Source organism: Trichechus manatus, unplaced genomic scaffold, assembly GCF_000243295.1.
Source record: "Trichechus manatus latirostris isolate Lorelei unplaced genomic scaffold, TriManLat1.0 scaffold00067, whole genome shotgun sequence".
Lineage (NCBI taxonomy): Eukaryota > Metazoa > Chordata > Mammalia > Sirenia > Trichechidae > Trichechus > Trichechus manatus.
Genome location: NW_004444003.1, coordinates 4,465,677 through 4,488,659, shown reverse-complemented (window position 1 = coordinate 4,488,659; position 22,983 = coordinate 4,465,677). Strand labels below are relative to the sequence as shown.

Below are 22,983 nucleotides of genomic sequence, written 5' to 3'. Positions count from 1 at the left end.
ATGTAAAAAATTAGCATAGCAAGCTTACAAAAATACCTTGCAGGGGTGGGGGGAGGGCACTGTTGGCAAACAAACGTAGAAGGTGCACGTTATTTGCATAAAAATATCACGATATAGAAGTCACGGTACTAAATCGTAAGATTATGTATTAGGGCTGAAGATTTCACCAATTTCCATCCTAATCGAGTGCACGGATATCTTCAAAAAGTCCCAGTCTGTGGGGAGGCATGGGGAGGGTGGTGAGCAGGGAGCTCTCCTGGCTGGAGAACCAGTAGCCCCTGCATCACCATCTTCTGGTTGCAGCTCCTAGCAGCTCTTTTCACATGGATCCCCTATCAGTCAGTGGCTTGGCCCTGCCCCTGGGATCCCTAGTGGAAAAGGGAGACAGGAATTAACATTTATAAAGTTCCTAAAGCATGCCAAGAGTTTGCCTAGGGACTTCCCTTTCATTGTCTAAATTAATTCCTGAAACAGGTATGACTACCCCTTTTATTGATGCGAAAAACATGGGGCTCAGAGAGGAGAGCTCAGTCTTTTGTAATCTTCTCTGTGTGCTCAGAAATCTCTAGTTCTAAGGTCTGCAAACCAACTTACTATGCCAATGACTCCTGACTCTGTATCTCCAGCCCTGGCCTCCATCTTGGCAAACACAATGGGTATTTCTCTGTCCTCATCTTACTTGATCTCTCAGCAGCATTTGTGAGAGTTGACCAGGCGTTCCTCCCTGATTTCCGTGACACCACACCTCCTCCTTTGCTTCCTTCCTCTCTGTCTGCTCCTTTTCTGTCTCTTATCTGAGTGTTGGCCTTCACCAGGGCTCAGGCCTCTTTCTCTTCTTCAGCTGTGCTCTCTCAGTGGTTGATCACATCTAGCCTCTTGGCTTTAAAGACTAGCCACTTGCTGATGACTCTCGAATTTTTAACTCCAGCCTTCACCTGTCTCCCTGAACTTCTGACTTATATCTACAATTACCTGCTTGACTTCTCCATCCAATCCAAAAAAAAACACAAAACAAAACCAAGCCATCAGGTTGACTCTGACTCATGCAACCGCATGTGTGTCAGAGTAGAACTGTGCTTCATAGGGTTTCAGTGGCTGATTTTTTTTTTCAGAAGTAGATCACCAGGCCTTTCTTCCAATGCACCTCTAGGTGAGCTGAAATCTGTAACCTTTCAGTTAGCATCTGGGCACATTAACTATTTGCGCCACCCAGGGTCTTCTCTCCATCTAACTGACATCGCAAGTGTCATATCTCACCCAGGGCTCTGGATCTGTGCTACCCATTATGGTAACCACCAGCAACATATGGCTATTTATAGTAATTGAAATTAAATAAAATTTAAAAATCAGTTCTTCAGTTGTACTAGCCACATTTCAAATACACAGTAGCCACATGTGGCTAGTGTCTACCATATCAGACAATGCAGATAAAGAACAAAAAAGTTCTGTTGGTCAGCACTACCTTAGATGTTTTATTCCTCCAAATCAATTCTTTTGCTAGGGTCCCCCATTTCAAATAATGGCATCACCACCTACTTGTCCCTCAAGCCAAACATCTAGGGGATGTTTTTGATTCCTCCCTTTGCTGCATGCCCCACATTATTCCATCAGCAAGTCTTGTCTGCTATATTTTCAAAACATATCCCAAGCCTGTCCACTTCCATCCAGCTTCTGCATTTCTCTGTCTGAGCCACCATGCTCCTTCACCTGGATCACAGCAGTAGCTCCCGTCCGATGTGTCTGCTTCCACTCTGAACCTCTACAACCCACCCTCCACACAGCAGCGAGAGTGATCTTTGAAAAATATAGATCAATTTACCTGTCCCCTGCTGAAAACCCTCCCGCCAGTGATTTCTCAGGGTCCCTGAGTGGTGCATATAGTTGATACACTCATCCACTAATGAAAGATTACAGGTTCAAGTTCATCCAGAAACACTCTGAAGAAAGGCCTGGCAATCTACTTTGAAAAAATCAGCGATTGAAAACCCTGTGGAGCACAGTTCTACTCTGACACACATGGGGTCACCATGAGTTGGACTCGATGACAACTGGTTTTTTAATTATTTCTCATCAAACACTGAATGAACCTACCCTCTTTAAACCTAGACTTACATGACACTTCATGATATGGGCCTTCCTCTCTCTCTAACCCCATCTCAAACCATTCTCCCATTGCCCACCACACTGGAGTAGCCCTCCCCTTCTTTTTGGTCTTCGAGTACCTCTAGGCCTGTACTCACCTTAGGGTCTTAGGACAGGCTCACCCATCTGCCTGGAATGCTATCTGCCTGATCATCACATGGCTGGCTCTTTCCTGCCACTCAGAGGGGCCTTCTCTTAGCTTGCTCTCTTTGGCTACATACACTAAGCACTCATCTCAAACTGTTTCAGTCCTTGACACAGCATTTCCAACTCTGATATTTCCTTTATCTATTCATTCATTTATTTTCTTCCTCCCTCCCATAAAGTCTTATGTGGTAGGGATTCAATATGAATAATGGAATGCAAGCAATAAAAATGACTTTTAATTAACTTATCTCTTTTTGGAATGTGAACAGGTGCTTTTAATTAAAAAGAGATTAGCTATTTCCTCTTGATATCTTGATCATGCTAATAATTCTTAATAAATCCTTTAACTCTTTTTCTCATAAGTAACACAAAAATAGGTTTTTTTTTTTTTTTTTAATTAGAGTCTCAGTGAGTAAGTTTCCCAAACAAAGTAAAAGCGGTTTTCATTCTTTCTTACTCATCGTTTGGAATATAACCACACTCCTCCTGGCCAATTTTAAGGAGCAGCTGGCTAGAAGATGAAGGGGCATAGTTGGAAAGCAGAGAGTAAAGAAGATGGTTTAAGGAGCCACTGAGGCCCCACCCTAAGCAATGCAAGTTGCTGCCTGGATGACTGCAAAGTCAATGCACACTGCAGAGCTGGCTACCATGGATTCGGAGGGATGGAATTGCTCTTCTGAGCAGACCTGAGGGTGGCAGGAAGTCTGCAGGCCTGAGAAGGGAACAGCAGTCGGCCTCAAACATGGCAGCTGCAGAGCTTTGTTGGAAGATAGTGCACACAGCGTGGAAAGGATCCTTGTTCCCTCGCCCCACACCCACAGAAACAGATCACAATTGCTGTCAGTAGCATATCTTTCAGAAATGGGTAACTATAGACCATGAGCAGTTTAGAATTTACTGTCGTCTGATGGAGCAAATCTAAGCTCCGCTGTTTGGTTTTCGAAATTCATTCTTACTAGCTGCATTTTCCAGATAAATTAGGCTTCTTTACATACCTTGTTCATTCTTGTCTCTACCCTATTCTCCCTGACCGCCATGCCCTTTTTCCAAACTCTTAACGTTCAAATGCTATCCCTCCTTCAAGAATAGCTTAAAGTTTTCTGCAATTCGGCAAATACTGTGCTAAACTCCAGGGATGCAAAGGTAGCTAAGACATCCCCTTCAGGAAGCCTTCTTTAATCATTGATCCCTCCCTTCTATGATGTCCTATGGTACATCCAGTTGGGTCACACAGTTTGGCAAGTAATTAGTCTCTGGTGGTCTTGATTGTAAACTTGAGCTTCTTTTCTAGCTCCCCAAACAGACTAAACTGGACACAAAGTGATGGACTTATACAAGGGGTCATTTAATACTTCTTTGGTTGACACTACTTCCCTGAATTTCTTGGAGATAGTCAGTTCACTACTTCCCTAAATTTCTTGGAGATAGTCAGTTCGCCAAAAAGTCCCTTCAGTACCTCCCCCTTCTCACAATAGTTCAAATTATGAGGTTCTGCCTCCTCTCAACTAAATACTGCTTCTCCTTTTAAGACAGCCCAGATTCACCTCCTCTTGCCCCATCCCCTAGTCCCCTTCTAGATATCCTTCTGTAGTCTCCAAGGCACATTCATGGTCCCCCATTAGAACCATCCACACTGTGTTTTACTTGTCTGCATATGTCTGTCTCCCCCACTGGACTACAAAACCCATTGCCGTGAAGTCAATTCCGACTCATAGCGACCCTATAGGACACAGTAGAACCACCCCATTGGGTTTCCAAGGAGCCATTGATGGATTCAAACTGCTGACCCTTTGGTTAGCAACTGTAGCTCTCAGTTGCTGTGCTACCAGGGCTCCTGTACACCCCTTAAAATCAGGAACAACGCATTGTCTGGCCCGACACAAGATTGTTGGACGATTTGGTGAATAAGCAAAGCATATAAAGCAAATGAAGTAGCAAAAATGGTGGGGCAATAAACCTTGAAAAAAAAATTATCAAGAGACTGTCCTTTCAAAGATACACTGCATGAATATAGAGTATCCTTTATGTTGCCCAGATATGGAGAAGGCAAAAGAGCCAGCATTAGTGTGGAATGGAACACAAGGAGTTAAATTCATCTGGTACATGAAATGGAGAGGCGTATGTTTGTGTTTTGGAAATTTCTGAACAGATTGAGGCTTGGAAGATATTGCGAAACTGAATTCTAAGAATAAAGATATTTTTATTATTAAAGTTGAATTGGTTGAAGGAGAAAAATATTAAGGGTAGAGGTTGCATGAAATAAAGCCTTAATCTCCTCAGAGTGGGTGAGAGAGGACCCCTCCCTCCCTGCCCCAAGTCAAATCAAGTATCCAGGATGTGAGCACAGCCTGGGGTGATGGGCAGCTGCCCCTGTGGGAGGAGGGAAATGTCAGAGGCCGCCAAAATGGGGCTGAAGAAACGATTCAGAAGACAGACCCTTTCTCCTGGCCAGATTAAAAATTGTCTATCTGCCTCTGGAGCCTAAAGTTTTCACAGTTGACGTATCAACAGTAGTGCATTGTTTGTGGCCTTGCCCAGATCATGGCGAGTAAGATTTATAAGGAGCTTTGTCTGATGTGCCTGTTACGTTTGTCTGGTGCGCATATAAGTATATCCAAGGTATGAGACATTGGTGGCTCAGCGGGAGAGTTACCACCTTCCATGTGGGAGACCCAGGTTTGATTCCCAGCCAGTGCACCTCATGCACAGCCACCACCAGTCTGTCAGCGGAGGCTTGTGTGTTGCTGTGATGCTGAATAGGTTTCAGTGGAGCTCCCCGACTTAAACTGTCTAAGAAGAAAGGCCTGGCGATCTACTTCCAAAAATCAGCCAGTGGAAACCCTATGGATCACAATGGTCCAATCCTCAACCGACCATGGGGATGGCGCAGGACCAGGCAGCATCTCGTTCTGATGTCTACTGGGTCACCACGAGTCGGGGCCAACTCAACAGCAGCTAACAACAACAACAGCATATCCAAGGTGTTCTGTACTTAGAGATGTCTTTCTAATATGAAAACTTTTTTTTTTTTTTTTTTGCTAGAGTCTCCTGTGTCTCAGTTTCAAGGGTTTCAAAGCATATCCCAAACTAAATTACCTGAATTCCTCTTTAAGGTGGAATCACGTTGAGAGCAATCCCATAGGAGGGTGGATGTGCTGCACAAAAGACTTGTGCAGGGGACTTCTCATAAGTCACAGCCTGGATAGTTCAGGACTGCCTTCCCCTTAGGACTAAATGCAAAGAGGGGAGATGTGTTTATAACCAGCCTAGGTCTGGGCACATTAAGACCACATTGCTTTTGGGTCCATGTCACCCTGTCTTATCCACTATCCCTGCCTAGTTACATGACAGTCTGTGAGTTTCAAGGTATACTTGCTGTAAGACTGCTTTTTATTATGCCAGCATCATGGCTAGTATTTCTCAAGCTACCTCTCTAGAATTAACAGCACACCACCAGTCTTCTTTATATTGTTTTATTATTTCTAACTTCCATTCTAGAGCAACAGATTTTTTGGAGCCCATTTTTCAGAACTAGCACAAGTACTGCCTTTTTTTTTTTTTCAATGAATGCTTGGGTAACATTGTTAGAAGTTGTTGTTGTTAGTTGCAGTTGAGTGGATTCTGACTCATAGTGACCCCACTGTGTGCAGAGTAGAACTGCTCCATAGGATTTTCAAGGCTGTGACCTTTCAGAAGCAGATTGCCAGGCCTGCTTAACCCAGCAGCCAGACAAACAACCCAAGCATACTCTGCAGGACGGAAAACAAGACACACCTCTTGCCACGATTCGAAACCTGTTTTCTCATCAGTGATTCCGGGACAGGAGCCCTGGTGGCACAGTGGTTAAGCGCTCAGCTGCTAACCAAAGGGTTGGCAATTCAGACCCACCAGCCACTCCACAGGAGAGATGTGGCAGTCTGCTTCCATAAAGATTACAGCCTTGAAAACCCTATGGGGCAGTTTTACTTTGTCCGGTAGGGTCGCTATGAGTCGGAATTGACTCGACGGCAACGGGTTTGATATGGAGGTAGGATAATACTGGCCCTGTCTGCCTCATGAGTGGTTTTGAGAATAAGTAGACTTTTAAAATGCAGTCTTCAGGAGGTTTTTGAAAATTATAAAGTAATTTACAAACATAAGCTATGTTTATTACTATTGCTATATTTTATGTTGACACGTTTTAAAATGTTTCCCATGTGCCTCGGTTTCTAAGGAAACAGTTCTTTCTGTGAATTGTTTAAAAGAAAAGAAAAGTAATAAAGCCCTAGTGAAATCTGAAATTTAAAAGCGAAGTATTTGATGAACAGAGCATTGAAATTCTGTGACAGCACATACTATGGCAGTGTCTCATACTTCAATGGTGATGATTCACTTCTCACTGCATTGCACGCTATTGAAGTGCAAATATTTTTATTCAATAGAATCTGTTAATACCTTATATATCACATGGCAGAAAAGAAGACCTTGAGAGAATAGAAAGCAGGACAGATCACTTTTGAGAGATCGGGCAAGATTTGGGTCATGGAATATTAAGGGCAAGAGTTAAGGGTGGTGGGAGGGCCGAGTACTCTTGCCTAAGGTCCTACAGCAGCCTGCAGAGAAGAGGAGGTAGGTAGCAGGCAGACCAGGGGTAAGAAAGCACTAGAAAATGTGTGTGGTTTGTTGTTAATGGCCATCGAGTCAGTTGTGACTCATGGCAACCCCATGTGTTACGGAGTAGAACTGCTCCATAGTTTTCTTGGCTATAACATTTAGTGAACAGAAATTTTTATTTTTCTCACAGTTTTTTTGTTGTGTCGATTCCAACTCATGGTGACCCCATGTATGCAGAGTAGAACTGCTCGATAGTGTTTTCAAAGCTGTGACCTTTCAGAAGCAGATCACCCGGCCTGTCTTCCAAGGTGCTTCTGGGTAGGTTGGAACTGCCAGCCTCTGGCTAGTAGTGGAGCGCAAATTGTTTGTGCCACCAAGGGACCTTTAAAACACTAGTAAGAGGTGCTATTATTAGAAGATGAGGTTCAGTTGTAGAGGATGTGGAAGGAAACAATCAAAACAACTTTTCTTCCTTCACAAATAATGCTACTTTGATTGCCACCAAGTGTGCAAAGTATCTGGCACATAATGTTGCTGGCAGTAAATGTTGAATAGGTAGTTGAATCAATTAGTAAGTGAATGCCTCCGAGGCACCCAGATTCACCCTGCCCCTAGCAGCAGTACACCTCGCGCAGTCCATCTTTGAGATCTGCGAAGCTTCAGACCTTGAAACTTCTTGTGGTGGAAGTTTCTAGATAAATGAGGAATGGAGAGAGCTTGGTGTCAGTTGCCCAGAGGTGGTGTCTTGGGATCTGGGCTTACTTATGGATGGATCATTTCGACAACACGGTCATCAAAATGTAGTTTCTCTCCTGTTGTTTCAATTTCTTTTCACTCTTTGAATCACTTTTTATTTCTTCTGAGAGCCTTTCCTTTCTTATCAAGATTGTCCAGTTTGCTTTGGAAACAAGACGATGTCATTATCCAAGCACAATATTGTCTGGAATGACTGTAGGTAATAGAAAAGACTCTAACACATAGGCCTTTTATAGCTGCAATTGTTTCTTCTTTATGAGTTTTTTAAAAAGAAAGTTTTGGTGGATCAGTTATTGCACGTTAATTGCCGTGACTTGCAGGAAATGAACCATATCTTGGTGTGTGTATATGTGTGTGCTACTGCTAAGAGATATCTTTTACTGTATCTATTAAAGCTGTAAAAGTTGTTTTTGCAACTGTGTTGTGATTTTAATATTTCAAATCTCTTTTTCATTTTGTTTTTGGAAATTTGTGTTTCTTTTTTTAAAAAAAAGTGCTAATATATTCCTTTGAAGTTTATTTCCAAGACGGGTTAATTATTTGAAAGAAGCAGTATTTTTCTTAGAGAAGTATGTGCTTTACTGGTTGAGTTGTTGTTTCTATTCAGGATTTTATAGTTCCGTTACTTTGTTAAACTCAGAGTAGCAGAAAGTATCAAAGCCAAAGGGGCCGTAGTGGTTGTCCACCCAGGCTCCTTGACCCTTGCCAGCCTAAACTCCTTTCCATTAATACAATAATAATACTAATAATGTAGTCAGAAATTATCTTTTAATGTAACCTGAAATTCAAAGCAAATTAAAATTAAATATTGTCCCCCAAAATAAAGCAATGCAATGTGATAAAGTGTTGTTTTTTCTTTCTTCTTTTTTTTTTTTTTTTGGTAAATCACAAGTGGCTTCAAGGTTCTGATACCTCCGAGGACATGTCACTGCTATCAGTTGAAAATGGTTGACTGGGTTAACCCCCTCATTTACACGAGTCTAAGGAAGTTCAGGAAAACATGGTGGTGTAGTGGTTAAGAGCTACAGCTACTAACCAAAATGTCGGCAGTTCGAATCCACCAGGTGTTCCTTGGAAGCCCTATGGGGCAGTTCTACTCTGTCCTATAGGGTCGCTATGAGTCGAAATCATCTCAACGGCAACGAGTTTGGTTTTTGGTTTGTTTAAGGAGGTTCAAGGAGCTCATTCACTGCATTTAGCAAATTAGGAGCAGATCTTGGTAAAGAAGCCAGGATTCTGTTGGCCAGGCCTGTGCTTTATGCACCACACCCCCAGGTTTTTATGATGTGCTTTCATGCAAAATATCATCTCACCCAGCACCACCTCCCTATGTCTGATGATGCTGACATCAGGAAGGTTATTTTGATTTTATGTCGTCACAACAGGACAAAGGCCAAGGCCAGGAGATTTTTCTGACCTGACTATTCCATGGGTCCTGGTTTGTTTTTATTCCCTTGAATTTTTTTCCTAGACATTTATACCCCCATGTCATAGAAACATAAAATATCAAAGCAAAAGGGGCCATAGTTGTTGTCCCTTCTTGACCCTTGCCAGCCTAAACTCCTTTCCATAAATACAAATAGTAATAATAATGTAATCAGAAATTCTCTTTTAATGTATCCTGAAATTCAAAGCAAATTAAAATGAAATATTATCCCCCAAAATATTTTCCCTGATACAGCTTTTGGGGAATAGATGGGGCAAAATCTAAATCTGAGAATGGATTCACATTAAAAATAAAATTTGAGTCGGTTGTCACATTGAAAATTCTCACTGTTTTCCCTGCAACATATAACAAATCCTCTCCAATTTTTAATTCGTTCTTTTTTTTTTTAACAGTGTATCTGGTGGAGAGCTGTTTGATCGGATAGTGGAGAAGGGATTTTACACAGAGAAAGATGCCAGTACCCTGATCCGCCAGGTCTTGGATGCTGTGTACTATCTCCACAGGATGGGCATCGTCCACAGGGACCTCAAGGTGAGGCCACTGCTTAGCAACATCCTCCAACCACTCTCGAGCCACAGTGCAGCTGTCAGAGTGAATTGGCTCCAGTGGAGGGATGAGGCCACCTGCATGTAGCTATGAGTGGAATGAATAGTGGGGAGTTGTATACTTTTAGTTGTCAGGGTCTTGAAAGAAGATGAAGACCAATCAGACTGGCTATTGTTTGGAAGATTTTATAACCATTAAGCAGCCACAGGGCCAAAGGGAGGTAGGTTGCATACTGCTTCAAGCTCATCTAAAAGGAAATTTTGTTCAAGACATAGGTTGTCATTAGTTGCCAGCAAGTCAGTTCCAACTCATAGTGGGTGTAATCTTAACAGAAGCAGATCAGGCCTTGTCTCCCACAGTACTGCCGGATAGGTTCTAACCACCAACCTTTAGGTTTGCGGTCGAGCCCAAACCATTTACAAGGCAATGAAAAACCCTTCATCCAGTACAGTTCTTCACAATCACTTCCCAATTCCAGCCTCATATCAGCACAGGATACTGCATGAAGGAAAGAGAGCAGGGGTAGAGGGCATGAGAGACGAGGGAAATAGAAGGTCAACAGGAAAGAGGTTAAATGAACTCCAGTTGCAACAGGTTCATAGGTGATGCTGATGCTGGTCTGGGGACCATTCCCTAATACCACTGGACTAGTGTATTTTGGAATGTTGGGTGAGTCCTTACAGCTTTCTCCCTTAGCAGGTTTCTTGATGGATATGAGGATGATTAGCTGATCTCCAGCGTCTTGTAGGCAGGGCCTCAAACTGGTTGGCTCTGATTGGAATCCCTGCTGAGAACTTACATTTCTAACAAGTTCCCTGGGGTTGGAATTTGCATTTCCACCCCAAGTAAACTCAATCAGAATCTACATTTTAATAAGATCCACAGGTGATTCTTCTGTATAACCTCCTGGGAACTTGTTATTAATGCAGATTCTCAGCAGGGGTTTGAATCAGAAGGAACTGGTATGAAGCCCTGTTTATAGGCTCTTCAGAGGGTTAGGTAGGCCCGCCTGGCCTCTCCCTGCCAGACTGTGGTACCTTCTCTTCTCTGTTGTGCTCTTGCTAAATGCTTGTACTGTGCTTTCAAAACATCACAAGCAGCTTTTTCTGAACAAGTTAGTGTGGTGACCACGGAGCTGTGGTGTGAGTGGGCTGGTTGTTTGTTCTTATTAGAAATAATTTCTAAGCAGATAAGCAGTTTCCTAGAGGGAAAGCGTTTATTTCCCCTTAAAAAGGCAGTTTGGCTGTATAGGAGATGTTGTTTTTCACTCCTACATCATTCTTAGGAGAAGTACTTGTAGCTCCTGGCCTGGGGAGCTTTAGGATCACCAGGCTTATCATTGTGGGAAGAACATTGCCATTTTAGGACCTTCTTGTGATCTCTTTTCAGAGGCACGAAGGAGACTGATCTGTGTGGAGGAAGTTGGGCTTGGAATATTAAATTTCCATAAACATTTAAGAAAATTAAAACAACCTATGTAACTTTCTAGACTGGAGCAATAGAGAACATGATCACATTAATTTAAGATTAGCATACAGTTTGGGGTACTATCCTGACATGCATACATACCTCTTTCTCCCTCCAGAAAGGTATTCTTTATGCCTTATTGGCCAGAGAAGCTACTAGAGACAATCTGTTGTTCTTTTGAAGGGACTGAGACAGGAAGTGCCCACTCCTGCCTCCTTGGATGACGATAGGGTTTCTCAATCATTGCACTATTGACATATTGGACCCGATAGTTCTGTTGTGAGGGGCTGTCCTGTGCATTGTAGGATGTTTAATAGCGTCCCTTGACTCTACCCGCTAGATGCCAGTGACACCTCCAGAGTTGTAACAACCAAAAATGTCTCCAGACATTGCCAACTGTCTTCTCAGGGGTAAAATTGCATCCAGTCAAGAACCACTGGTTTAGGAGTGTAATATTTAACATTACCAAAACTGTTCGTTCAGATCATTTTAAAGTCTTTTATGTGAACTACTAAAGGGTTGGGTTTGACCCTCCAACTCGGGTATTGACCACCAATTGTCTTACAAAGATTCCATAATGTACAGAAAAAATAATTTTTCAGGTGAGCCCGGGCATCCCAAGACACCCACCTGAATTGCCATACAGTGTGGGCAGGATTCCCTCCCTGCTGCCCCCACCCACACCTTCATGCTGTCACCTGGGGGCCTCCCACCCAGAGTGACAAGTCTGATCACTCAACACAAGAATAGTTCCTAAAATTCAATGCTTTGGAGCCAAAATTTCACCACAAAGCCCTAACACAAAGTGAAGAGAATATTGCTTCACTGTTGGAGTTGGAAGCAGAGCTAGACGGGGAACGGACATAAGAAAACGATCTTCCTAGTGTAGGTGCTTCACGTTGTGTTTCCTTTAAGACTAGTGTAGATGAGAGACATGATTAATTACTAAGTAAATCTTCAGAATTATCATGATGGGTGGACGTTACTGGACAGTAGGAGAGGGTTCAGTCATTGACATCATCTCCCTTGGTGACAGCATCATCGATTGAACCAACGCTTCCAAAAAAAAAAAAAAATTATGGGCGCCTCTTCTGTGCAGGAGACACAAAATGAGGGACAGCTCCGAGGCTGTCGCACCTCCCTGAGTCTCCATAAGCCCTTACCTCATTCTTTGCTAGGAACAATGACAGATTCCCCAATTTTACATAAAATGCTAGGCAAATGAAGCTTCAAGCTCTCACCTCAACCCTAGGCCGCCCCTAAGCCCCTCCTACACAGAGTGATGTAGGTGCCAGTGATGTTGCAAAACTCCAGGGGAGACAGAAACTACAATAAAACCTTTGCTATGTGTAGTGCTTTATTGCTACTATCATATACTGTACAGGATAGCGAACATCACTGCCCATGTTTTACAGGAAAAGCAAACAAAGCTCCTAGTACTTAAGGGCACATGGCTAGAAAATCCTGGATCTTCCAGCCTAGATTCATTCTGTCACAACACTCCTCTACTCCCCGGGAGGAGGAGCGGATGTCAGCTGGCCTCAGTAAAGGGGAACACGCAACACGTCTGCTGGGACTACAGGTCACCACGTGATGTTGCTGAGAGCAGGAGAGAGACCTTTGGAGGAGAGAAAGGTTGATAACAAGGGTCACGAATTAAAAAAAAAAAAAAAAAAAACTAGCCCCTGAAAAAGGAGCCCTGGTGGCGACGGTTAAGCGCTCGGCTGTTAACTGAAAGGTTGGCAGTTCAAACCCACCCAGCGACTCTGCAGGAGAAAGACCTGGCGATCTGCTCCCATAAAGATTACAGCCTAGGAAACCCTATGGGACAGTTCTACTCTGTCCTGTAGGGTCACTATGAGTCAGAATTGACTTGACGGGCACCCAACAAAAACAGCACCTAAAAAAGTAATTTTATTTCCTGGGAATCCCACTTCTCCTGACCCGAGAAGTGAATCGACAAGTGTGACAGGCATCAGCTTCCTAGATTGCCTCAAAATATTATTATTTTTTAAGTAGAGAAAATACTAAAAGGGAAAGGGAGTAATATTTATTGAAAGCTTCTTTATGCCAGCTCCTGTGCAGGGCCTGATACATTGCTTTCGTTAAACAATTTTTCATTAATGTATTTAATAGGTCTAAAGGTCAAGCATATTCTTAAGTTGTTATGAACAGGTTTTGTCATTTGGCTTTGTAGTTTGTAGTGTCCCACAGTTAAGCCAGCTTTAAACACAGTTTGTAAAATTTTTTCTTATTTTGCTTCTAGCCCGAAAATCTCCTGTACTACAGTCAAGATGAGGAGTCGAAAATAATGATCAGTGACTTTGGATTGTCAAAAATGGAGGGCAAAGGAGATGTGATGTCCACAGCCTGTGGAACCCCAGGCTATGTTGGTAAGGACACTGTGTATATGTGCATGAATGTGTGTACCTGTGTGAGAGTGTGTAAGTTTGTGTGTATATGTGTGTCTGAGGATGTGTGTGTAAATGTGTGTGTGAGAGTGTATATATGTGAGAGTATGTGTGAATGCGTGGCATATGTGTGAGAGTGTGTAAGTGATGTGAGTGTATAAGTGTGGGAGAGTGTATGAGTGTGTATAAGTGTATGAGCATGTGAGTGTATGTCTGTGTGTTGTGTGTGTATCTTGCCAACTTCATCAGTCATCGTAAGCATTTGAGCCTAGCTCATGATCACAGCTGCCTTCATTTCCCTTGAGAGTAGAATAAAAACATCGAGAAACACTGGAACAAGTAAGAAGGGAAGTGATTTCCCCTGAAACCTTTTAAGAGTTGAGTGAAAATCCTGTTTGATTTGGGTGTGGGCCTGACTGAAGGCTGGGGAGTTGATTTGGATGAATTCCCAGGCTTTAATACCAAAACTGTTTCATATATCTGTTTTTGAATGATTTGCAGTAAGACACTGAGATAACAGTAAAGGACAGACACAAATAAAATGTTCAGATAGAAGCAACCAGAAAATACTGATTTGAGGAACCTGGTTTAAATCTTGACCACCTTGCATCAACTCACCCTGATCTGTACTGGCTAAGCCAAGAATTAAAGTTTTTCCTAAAAAATACCTTATGTTCTCTACCAACCAGATCAGAACCCTTAATTCTTTGGGTTAAACGAATTCAGTGTGGAGAAGACTGCTAACAGAGATCTGGACACTTGAATACTGAGATTGTCTTCTGTCCTTGGGTGACTGGGGAAAAGAAGGCCATTGGAGCTATTTGAGAATTTTTGTGAGACCATCATTCACATTAATGTTTTAGTCAGGGTTCTCTAGAGAACCAGAACCAACAGAACCAGATATATACATAGATCTCTGCGCCTACAGGGGTCTCCAGGCTTTCACCTAACCCACGGATTTTGGATTTGCCAACCCCTATACTCTCATGAGCCAATCCCTTTTGATTGATTTACTTCAAAGAATTGGCTCACACAATTGTGAGGGGCCGGAAAATCCAAAATCCATGGGTCAGGTGATAGGCCTGAGACTCCTGAAGGCTTGTGTCCCAAGCTCCTTATGTCAGACAACGGGAAGAATGAGGTGAGAGTTTTGCCAAAATACCTATTTATAGTCTAGAGACAGAAGACACCCTACAGAAACTCCCTTTTTGCTCTTAAGGCCTTCAACTGGTTGATTAACTGTATCACATTAGATTACATTATGGAAGATAATCTGCTTTGTTACTTAAAGCCAACTGATTTAATCACATGTAACTACTCCACAGCAACTAGACTAGTGTTTGGCCCAACAACTGGGAACCACAGCCTAACCAAGTTGACACATAAAATTAGCCATCACAATTAATGTGTTCATTCATGCTATAGATGTATATTAAGTGACTACTCTGTGCCAGCTGCTGGCCTAGTACTGGAGTTATGGTAGGGAACAAGACAGGCAAAGTCCCTGCCCTCGTGGAGTTTACATGTTACTTGGAGTGACAAACAGCCAACAAAGAAACAAATAAATAAACAGGGTCATTTCAGATCATGATACGTGCTATGAAGAAAATAAAACGGGAGCATGCAATCAATGGCATCAAGGGGTGGGGAGGGAATTAGGATTAGATTAGGATGACAGGAGAGGAGACATCTGGGCATTTACCTCAACGACGAGAAGGAGCCAGCCACGTCAAAGCCAGGGGACAGAGCATTCCAGGCAGAGGAATCAGCTTGTGCGAAAGCCCTGACGTGGGAAAAGGCTGAGGGGATACAAGCTAGGTATGCTTGATTGTAGGGGTAAAAATGAGATTAGAAAACAGTCACAGAAAATCAAGACCACGGCTAAATTCTTGTCATGCAAATCATGACGGCCTTTCTTAATGAGAATTTTAAATCGACCTTGAAAGAAAAGAGGTAATGTTGTACAGTCAACATTATTCCTTTTTGTCCTTGGATACAATAAAGTAACCTTCCCAGGCAGGCTGAGGAAAGCAGGCCTCAAACTAAACCAGTCTGGGGGGCACCAGAGCATTGTGGGAAACTTCAGATTACCTTGGAAGCATTTCACTGCCCTTCAAGTCTTTCCATAATAACGGGTATTATGTCAAACTGCTACTGTCACAGCTGTTTCGCTTTTAAAATAAGTCAAATGAAGGGAGAAGAGGGCAGGCTGAGGGGAATGGAGAATAAAATGGGGGAAAGGAAAGGACACAACACAGATTTAGACCAGACCAATTGCTGTCAAGTCGATTGCAGCTCATGGCGACCCCATGTGTGTCAGAGTAGAACTGCACTCCATAGGGTTTCCAACAGCTGATTTTTCAGAAGTAGATCACCAGATCTTTCTTCTGAGGCACCTCTGGGTGGACTTGAACCTCCCACCTCTCGGTTAGCAGCCAGTGTATTAACCATTGGCACCACCCAGGACTAGGAGGAGATAAAAGATGGTGAAAATGTGACAGCAGAGGAGAAACTGAAGTCAGTACTGCTTACTTCTTGACTCTTCTGTTGTCGGTGGAGATCATGCCCCTGGATTATGTATTTGTACTAGACAGAGAAGGAGAGACTACTCTGATCATTATTACCTCAGGCCTTGATGGAAATTAATGGCATAGTAAGGAATCATTCTGTTCTAGGACAGTAAAAAGATGGTTTCAGGAATAATCTGGTCTGTCTGGGAGATTTGGAATTCTAGTTGTGGCGTGTGATACACATGTAAATGCATGTGTATGGCTGGGGTGGGGTTGGTGGATGGAAATGTGAGTGTGCGCCATGTGTGTATGGAATTCCTTCTGTTCAACCCAAGCCATTAGGCAAGCAGCAAATAAAAATGATTGAGACAAGTTTATTCTCAGACTCCTTAAAAGATGGGGGAAGCTGCCTATTCCAGCCACAGTGAATCATAGGCATTAGAAAAGGAAAAGGCCTATGAGGTCATGGTGTCCTTCTGGCCAGGATGGGTTTTCTCTTCAGCAGATTCTCTGGTGTTCAGTCTGCTCTGGGCTGAGAAGCTGCTGAGAATACTGTGACTGGCCCAACTTTCCCCTTCAGGAAGTCAGCTCTCAGGCTATGATTTAATATTCTGACAAAGAATGTACACATTTACATACACATCACACTGTTCTCATGGTTGGCTCTGATGCTGGAAAGCTCTAGCACTTTCAAAACTAATTTTTGCATGTTTGTGTTTTGGCAGTCTCTCTGGATTTCTAAGTGGAGCGGTCTGGTTCTGTTTACTGCTGTGTCAGACGTTGATGAGTCTGGGAACCGTGCTTAGATGTGACCCTTGCTCTAACTACCCTCAGTGGGAGCCCTTGTGTACTTCTGTTGTCAGATACGGAGTTTTCTTTGAGCAGGGGAGGGGGAAGAGGAGGATATAGGAATATAGCTATTCAGCTTGCTAATGTTTACGGAGTATCCTTGGAGAGTCTGACTTTGGAGTAAGCTCAGTGGAGGGACACAACTCATAGAGCACAGCAGGGGCTGCCTTGGGGAGCTCGTGTCTACATAGACATGCCATGAGCAGTGAGCAGCTGAGCTTGGACTGTGTCCTTCCCCACAGTCTGCATGGCAAACTCCTACTCAGCCAGCAAAGCCTAGCTTACAAGTTACCACCCACTGATTGCTTTCCCCAACTCCCCATCCTTTCCTTTACCATCTCAGTTCTTTTCCTCGCCCTTTTTCTCAACATAAGAGGGCTGATGACACAGTGGTTAAGCGCTCAGCTGCTAACTGAAAGGTCGGTGGTTCAAACCCACCAGCTGCTCCATGGGAGAAAGAAGTGGTAATCTCCTTCCGTAAAGATTACAGTCTTGGAAACCTTATGGGGCAGTTCTATTCTGTCCTATAGGGTCGCTATGAGTCGGAATCGACTTGATATAATGGGTAATGGGTTTTCACATCCCAACTCTGATGACATTGCAAATGGGTATATATTTATGTTTGTCTCTCCCCAGCTGGGATGTGGGTTTTTCTAGATCAGGGGCAGTGTCTGATTCATCTTTGCACAGATGCTTGCTGCATTGAATACAAACCCAACAAAACTTAGCAATCTTTTCCTTTCTGTCCTCCCCTTCCATTCATCCAATATACATTCGCTGATGTCCTGTTACATGCCATGCACAGTACTTGCTGCTAGAAATGCAAATATGAGTAAGGCACAGTCTCTGACCTCAGTGTTCTCGGTATTGTGAGAAACAGAGGGCAAACACACAGTTAACAATACATGGAAGGTGCTGCATCATTAATTCATTGGATAATTATTTATTTAATGCCTACCTTCTTTTTTTTATATATTATATGTATATTTTTTTAATTGTACTTCAGGTGAAGGCTTACAGAACAAATAGTTTCTCATGAAACAGTAGTACACATACTGTTTTATGACATTGGGTAACAACCCCACAACATGTCAACCCTCTAACTTCTCAACCTTTTTTTTTTTTGGTGAAAATACACATAGCCAAAGATACACCATTTCAAAAATTTCTACATGCACAGTTCAGTGACATTGACTACGCTCTTCCAATTGTGCTGTTATTCTCACTTAAGATGAAGGTTTACAGAACAAAATAGTTTCTCATTTAACAGTTACTACAAATGTTGCCCTTTGACAATGGTTAACAATCTCACAACACATCAACAATATCCTTACTCAACCTTGGGTTCCCTATCACCAGCTTCCTTGTCCCCTTCTGCCTTCTGGCCCTTGTCACTGGACTCCTGTACCTCGTTAGTCTCATTTGTTTTTACGGGGCTGTCCACTCCCAGGCTGAACAGTGAACCTCAGAGATAACTTCACCACTGAGCTAAAAGGGTGTCTGGGGGCCATACTCTCAGGGTTTCTCCAGTCTCTTTCAGTAATGCCTACCTTCTGTTCTAGGCACTGAGGTTGCACCAGTGGAAAGACAAAAAGACAGATAACAATGCCCACCCTCACAGCACTTAACATTTGAGCGGGAGGGAGACAAACCAAAGCAAATATCACAGTAAATTAATTTTATGTTAGATGGCGCTAAGTGCTCTAGAGAAAAACCAGAAAAGAAAATAGGAAGTGTGAAGGTATGTGTGTGGAGGTTGGGTGGGGAGGTTGCAATTTTAAATATGGTGATCGGGACAGCTCTCACTAAGAATAAACTAAGAAGATGACAATGGGTAAATATTTGATAAGGAGCCCTGGTGGCACAACGGTTAACCAAAAGGTTGGCACTTCGAACTCACTCGGCAGCTCTAAGGGAAAAAGACCTGGAGGTCTGCTCCTGTAAAGATTACAGCCTAGGAGGCCCTGTCACATGGGGTTGCTGTAAGTTGAAAATCCACTTGACGGCACCTAACAACAACAAAGATTTGACAGAGGTGAAGGAGCTGTCCATGCCATTACTTAGAGGAAGAGCATCCAAGCAGAGGGGAGAGTAAGTGCCAAGGCCCTGAGGCAGGAACATGTGGGGAAACAGCAAGAAGTGGAGTGAACAAAGAGGAGACGAGCAGAAGATAAAGTCTGAGAAGAAATGGACAGGGGTGTACAGGGCAGGTCTTAGAAATCATTGTAAAGATTTTAGCTTTGACTCAAGGTGAGATGGGAAGCCATTGGAGGGTTCTGAGTTGAGGCATGATGTGATCTGACTTTTAACAGGGTCCCTCTATAGTGGATAGACTGGGATAAGGATAGACTGCAGTGGGGAGGGGCAAGGATAGAAGCAGGGGGACCAGTTAGGAGTCTCTTGAATTAATCCAGGTGAGAAATAGCAAGGGCTAGGACCAGGTTAAGGAGCCCTGGTGGCACAGTGGTTAAGCACTTGGCTGCTAACCGAAAGGTCAGCGGTTTGAACCCACCTAGGCTCTGCAATCTGTTCCTGTACAGATTACAGCCTAGAAAACCCCATGGGGGTCATGGTGAGTTGAAAATTGACTCGACAGCAGCTAACAACAACAACAACAGGACCAGGTTGGGAGCAGTAGAAGCTGTCATGTTCCAGATGTATTTTGAAAGCAGTGTCATCAAGATTTTCTGAAAAATTGGAAGTAGGATAAGAGCAAAAGAGAGAAGTCAAGCGTGATTCCATGGTTTTTTGGGCTGAGCACCTGGAAGGGTGTAGTTGCCTTTAATTGTAATGGAAAAGCCTGTGGGAGGAGCAGGTTGTGGAAGTATTACCAGGAGTTCAGATTTTGATTTATTAAAGTTTGCTGGGTCAAAAAGGCAGATGGAATGTGAGTCTGGAGTTCTGGGGAGAGACACAGACTGGATATATACAGTATTTGGGAGCTGCTAGCATTGGATGCGTTTTAAAACTGGGAGACTAGATGAGATTATCAGTGAAGGTGGGTATAGTCAGAGGAGGTGTAGACAGAGGTGGGTGTAAACAGAAGAGAGAAAAAGTCAGAAGATGGAGTCCTTGGGAATTCAGTATTGAGAGGTCAGTGGGATGAGGAGGGACTAGCAAAGGAGACTGAGAAAGGGCACCAAGAGAGCCTGGTATCCTGGAAGCCAAGTGTAGAAAGGATTTCAAGGAAGAGAAACTATCAACATGTCAAGTGCTGCTACTAAGTCAAGTAGGATGAGGACTGAGTATTGGCCATTGGCTTTGGGGGCTTTGAATCATGAATTGATTGAGCTGGTAATTAAGTCTATGGGAGCCCTGTAGTCAAAGGAAGGTGAAGCAGGCTTCATAAGAGCATACCAGCATGTCAACCCTGGGGCTAGACACAGCCAGTTCTCTACCTTTCTCCCTCCCCCCAACAACTAGTGGCTTATCTCTGCAAGGTTCTTGGACAAAGAATCCAGGACTTCATTCCTGCTGGGCAGCTTTAGATTTGAACAGGGCAGAGCCCAGCCCTGTTTCAGCATCTCGAAGAAAAGAGAACGAGCTTGCTGTTCTCCACTCCTGATTCCGGGGGCCTCACTGTTACCTGAGCCAAGGCCAGGAGCAGGGGCTGCTTCTGGGCTGGTCCATTGTCTTTGGATTTAGAAAGAAATGTCTGAGTACAGCATGAGGTAAAGCTTCTTTTCCCCAATAGCAATATACAACTTTACAGACTCTTTATAGGTAGAAGCACTGGTTTCTATTTGTGAACCACTCTTGCTTTTATTATTAATATCTAAGTCGCTATTCAGCTGAATAGTTAATTTTCCAAACACCAAGATTATTACTTCAATTTAAATGAGCTGTCTAATAATGAAGAAATAATGAACGAGGAGTTATTGTTTCCCCCAAATACCCCAATGCACATGGCAACTTAGAAGAAGGCAGCAGGAATCTAAGCACTTTGAACTTTACCCTTGTACATATAGTGGCTGCCGAGTAGCCAGATTCGACACATCTATTGCAAGGCACCATGGCTGTGGAGATACAGTGTCCCTGCACTGAGGGCGGGAGCTTGCAGGCATCTCTCCATACACATGTACTGAGTTCCTACTGCAGGCAGAGCCTGGGGCTGGCTCTGTGAACACCAGGCGGTTCTTCATCCATTATGGCATTGGGGAAATATAGCTCCATATATGATAGCATGTTCTAAATACGAAGTAACTGACATAATTCAGAAGCAACATAAAGAATCCACATGAGAGAGGGATCAGCAAGGGCCAGAATGACCAGGGAAAAATGCATGGGGGAAGTGGGATTTGAAGGAAGAGCAGAACTCAGACAAAGATGAGAAGAGGTACAGGTCGGGGGGCAAGGAGTAGCGTAAAGCCCCAGAGTCATGAATTGCCTCTTGTAGGATCTGGGAAAAATGAACAGACTCACGTGGCTTGTAGAAAGTGCTTGTGTAAATAAGTTGTTGTTAGCTGCGGTGGAGTTGGCCCCTAACTCATGGCAACCCCATGCACAACAGAATGAAACACTGTCCAGTCCTGTACTACTTTCATGATCAGTTGCAAATAGAACCATTTGATCCTTAGGGTTTTCTTTGGCTGATTTTTAGAAGTAGATCACCAGGCCTTTCTTTCTAGTCTATCTTAGTCTAGAAGCTCTGCTGAAACCTGTTCAGCATCATAGCAACACGCAAGTCTTCAGGGATGGATGGATGATGGCTGCACATGAGGTGCATTGGCCATAAATCAAACTCAGGTTTGCCGCCCGGTCTCCTGTGTAAATAAGTACTTGGAGATAATTAAAGAGAAATGACAGGGCTTTCTTCTGTGGAAATTAGCTCCTCAGGGTAGCATGGTGACCAACAGTATGGTATTGGCTGGGATTTGGAATCCACTCAGTTGAGTTGGGTATAACAATCCCCTTGACGTTGCCAATAAAAGATAAAAGTCAGAGCTAAGAATGTAAAATTACTTATGTTGTCTGCTTGGCTGCATTAATTAAAATATCCAGATGGGTGTCTTGAATCACAGAACTTAAATATAAGTGACAGAGCACGTCCATTTCAATCATGTAATTGATAAGAAACTAAAGATGACAAATGTACTCCTATTTGGTAGAGGAAAGTCTTGTTATATTAATGTGATATTTGCATGCTGTGTAATTTCTCAGATTCTGTGGGTCTAGTTCGTCTGGTTTTGAAAAGCAAAATTAAACTCTTTTAAAGGAGCTTTAAGTCTTTGTCTGTAGAAAAAGTGGTAAAGAGTCTCCCCAGAGGAAGGTAAGCACATGTTCTATTATTCGCAGGGTGATTCAGGAATGAGCCTTGGTGGTTCAATGGTTAAGCACGTGGCTGCGAACCAAAAGGTTGGTGATTTGAACCCACCCAGCAGCTCCATGGGAGAAAGTCCTGGCAGTCTGCTCCTGGAAAGATTGTTGTTGTGTGCTGCCAAGCCAATTCCAACTCATAGCAACCTTATAGCACAGAGTAGAACTGCCCCATAGGGTTTCGTAGGCTGTAATCTTTAGGGGAACAGATAGCCAGGTCTTTTCTCCCACAGAGCCACCGGTTGGGTTCGAACCACTGACCTTTCAGTTAGCAGAGTGCTTAACCATTGCACTACCAGGGCTCCTTACCCCAAAAAGATTACAGCCTAGGGAACCCTATGGGACAGTTCTACTCTGTCACATGGGGTTGTTGTGAGTCAGAACCGACTTAACAGGCCCTAACAACAGACGTCACTTTGGAAAGGAGACGAGGCAGGGGTGGTGGAGATTTAACTGTTTTGTGATGGTTTTTTTTTTGTTTTGTTTTTTTAATTAGTTTATTTATTTTTTATTGTACTTCAGGTGATGGCCTACAGAACAAATAGTTTCTCATGAAACAGTAGTACACATGTTGTTCTATGACATTGGTTAACAACCCGTCAACATATCAACCCTCCAACTTCTCAACCCTCTTTCTTGGTGAAAATACACATAGCCAAAAATACACCACATCAAAAATTTCTACATGCACAATTCAGTGACACTGACTACGCTCTTCGAATTGTGCTGTTATTCTCACTTAAGATGAAGGCTTACAGAACAAAATAGTTTCTCATTTAACAGTTACTACAAATGTTGC

At 43.2% G+C, this 22,983-nt stretch overlaps 1 protein-coding gene across 1 annotated transcript in view; it reads left to right on the top strand.

Annotated features, from left to right (window-relative positions):
- Positions 1 to 22,983, top strand: part of CAMK1D (calcium/calmodulin dependent protein kinase ID) — a 550,843-nt gene that overhangs the window by 464,080 nt on the left and 63,780 nt on the right. The window contains exons 4-5 of the mRNA XM_004379682.2: positions 9,478 to 9,616; positions 13,365 to 13,491. Coding sequence (XP_004379739.1) covers positions 9,478 to 9,616; positions 13,365 to 13,491 — 266 coding nt within the window. The remainder of the gene's footprint in view (positions 1 to 9,477; positions 9,617 to 13,364; positions 13,492 to 22,983) is intronic.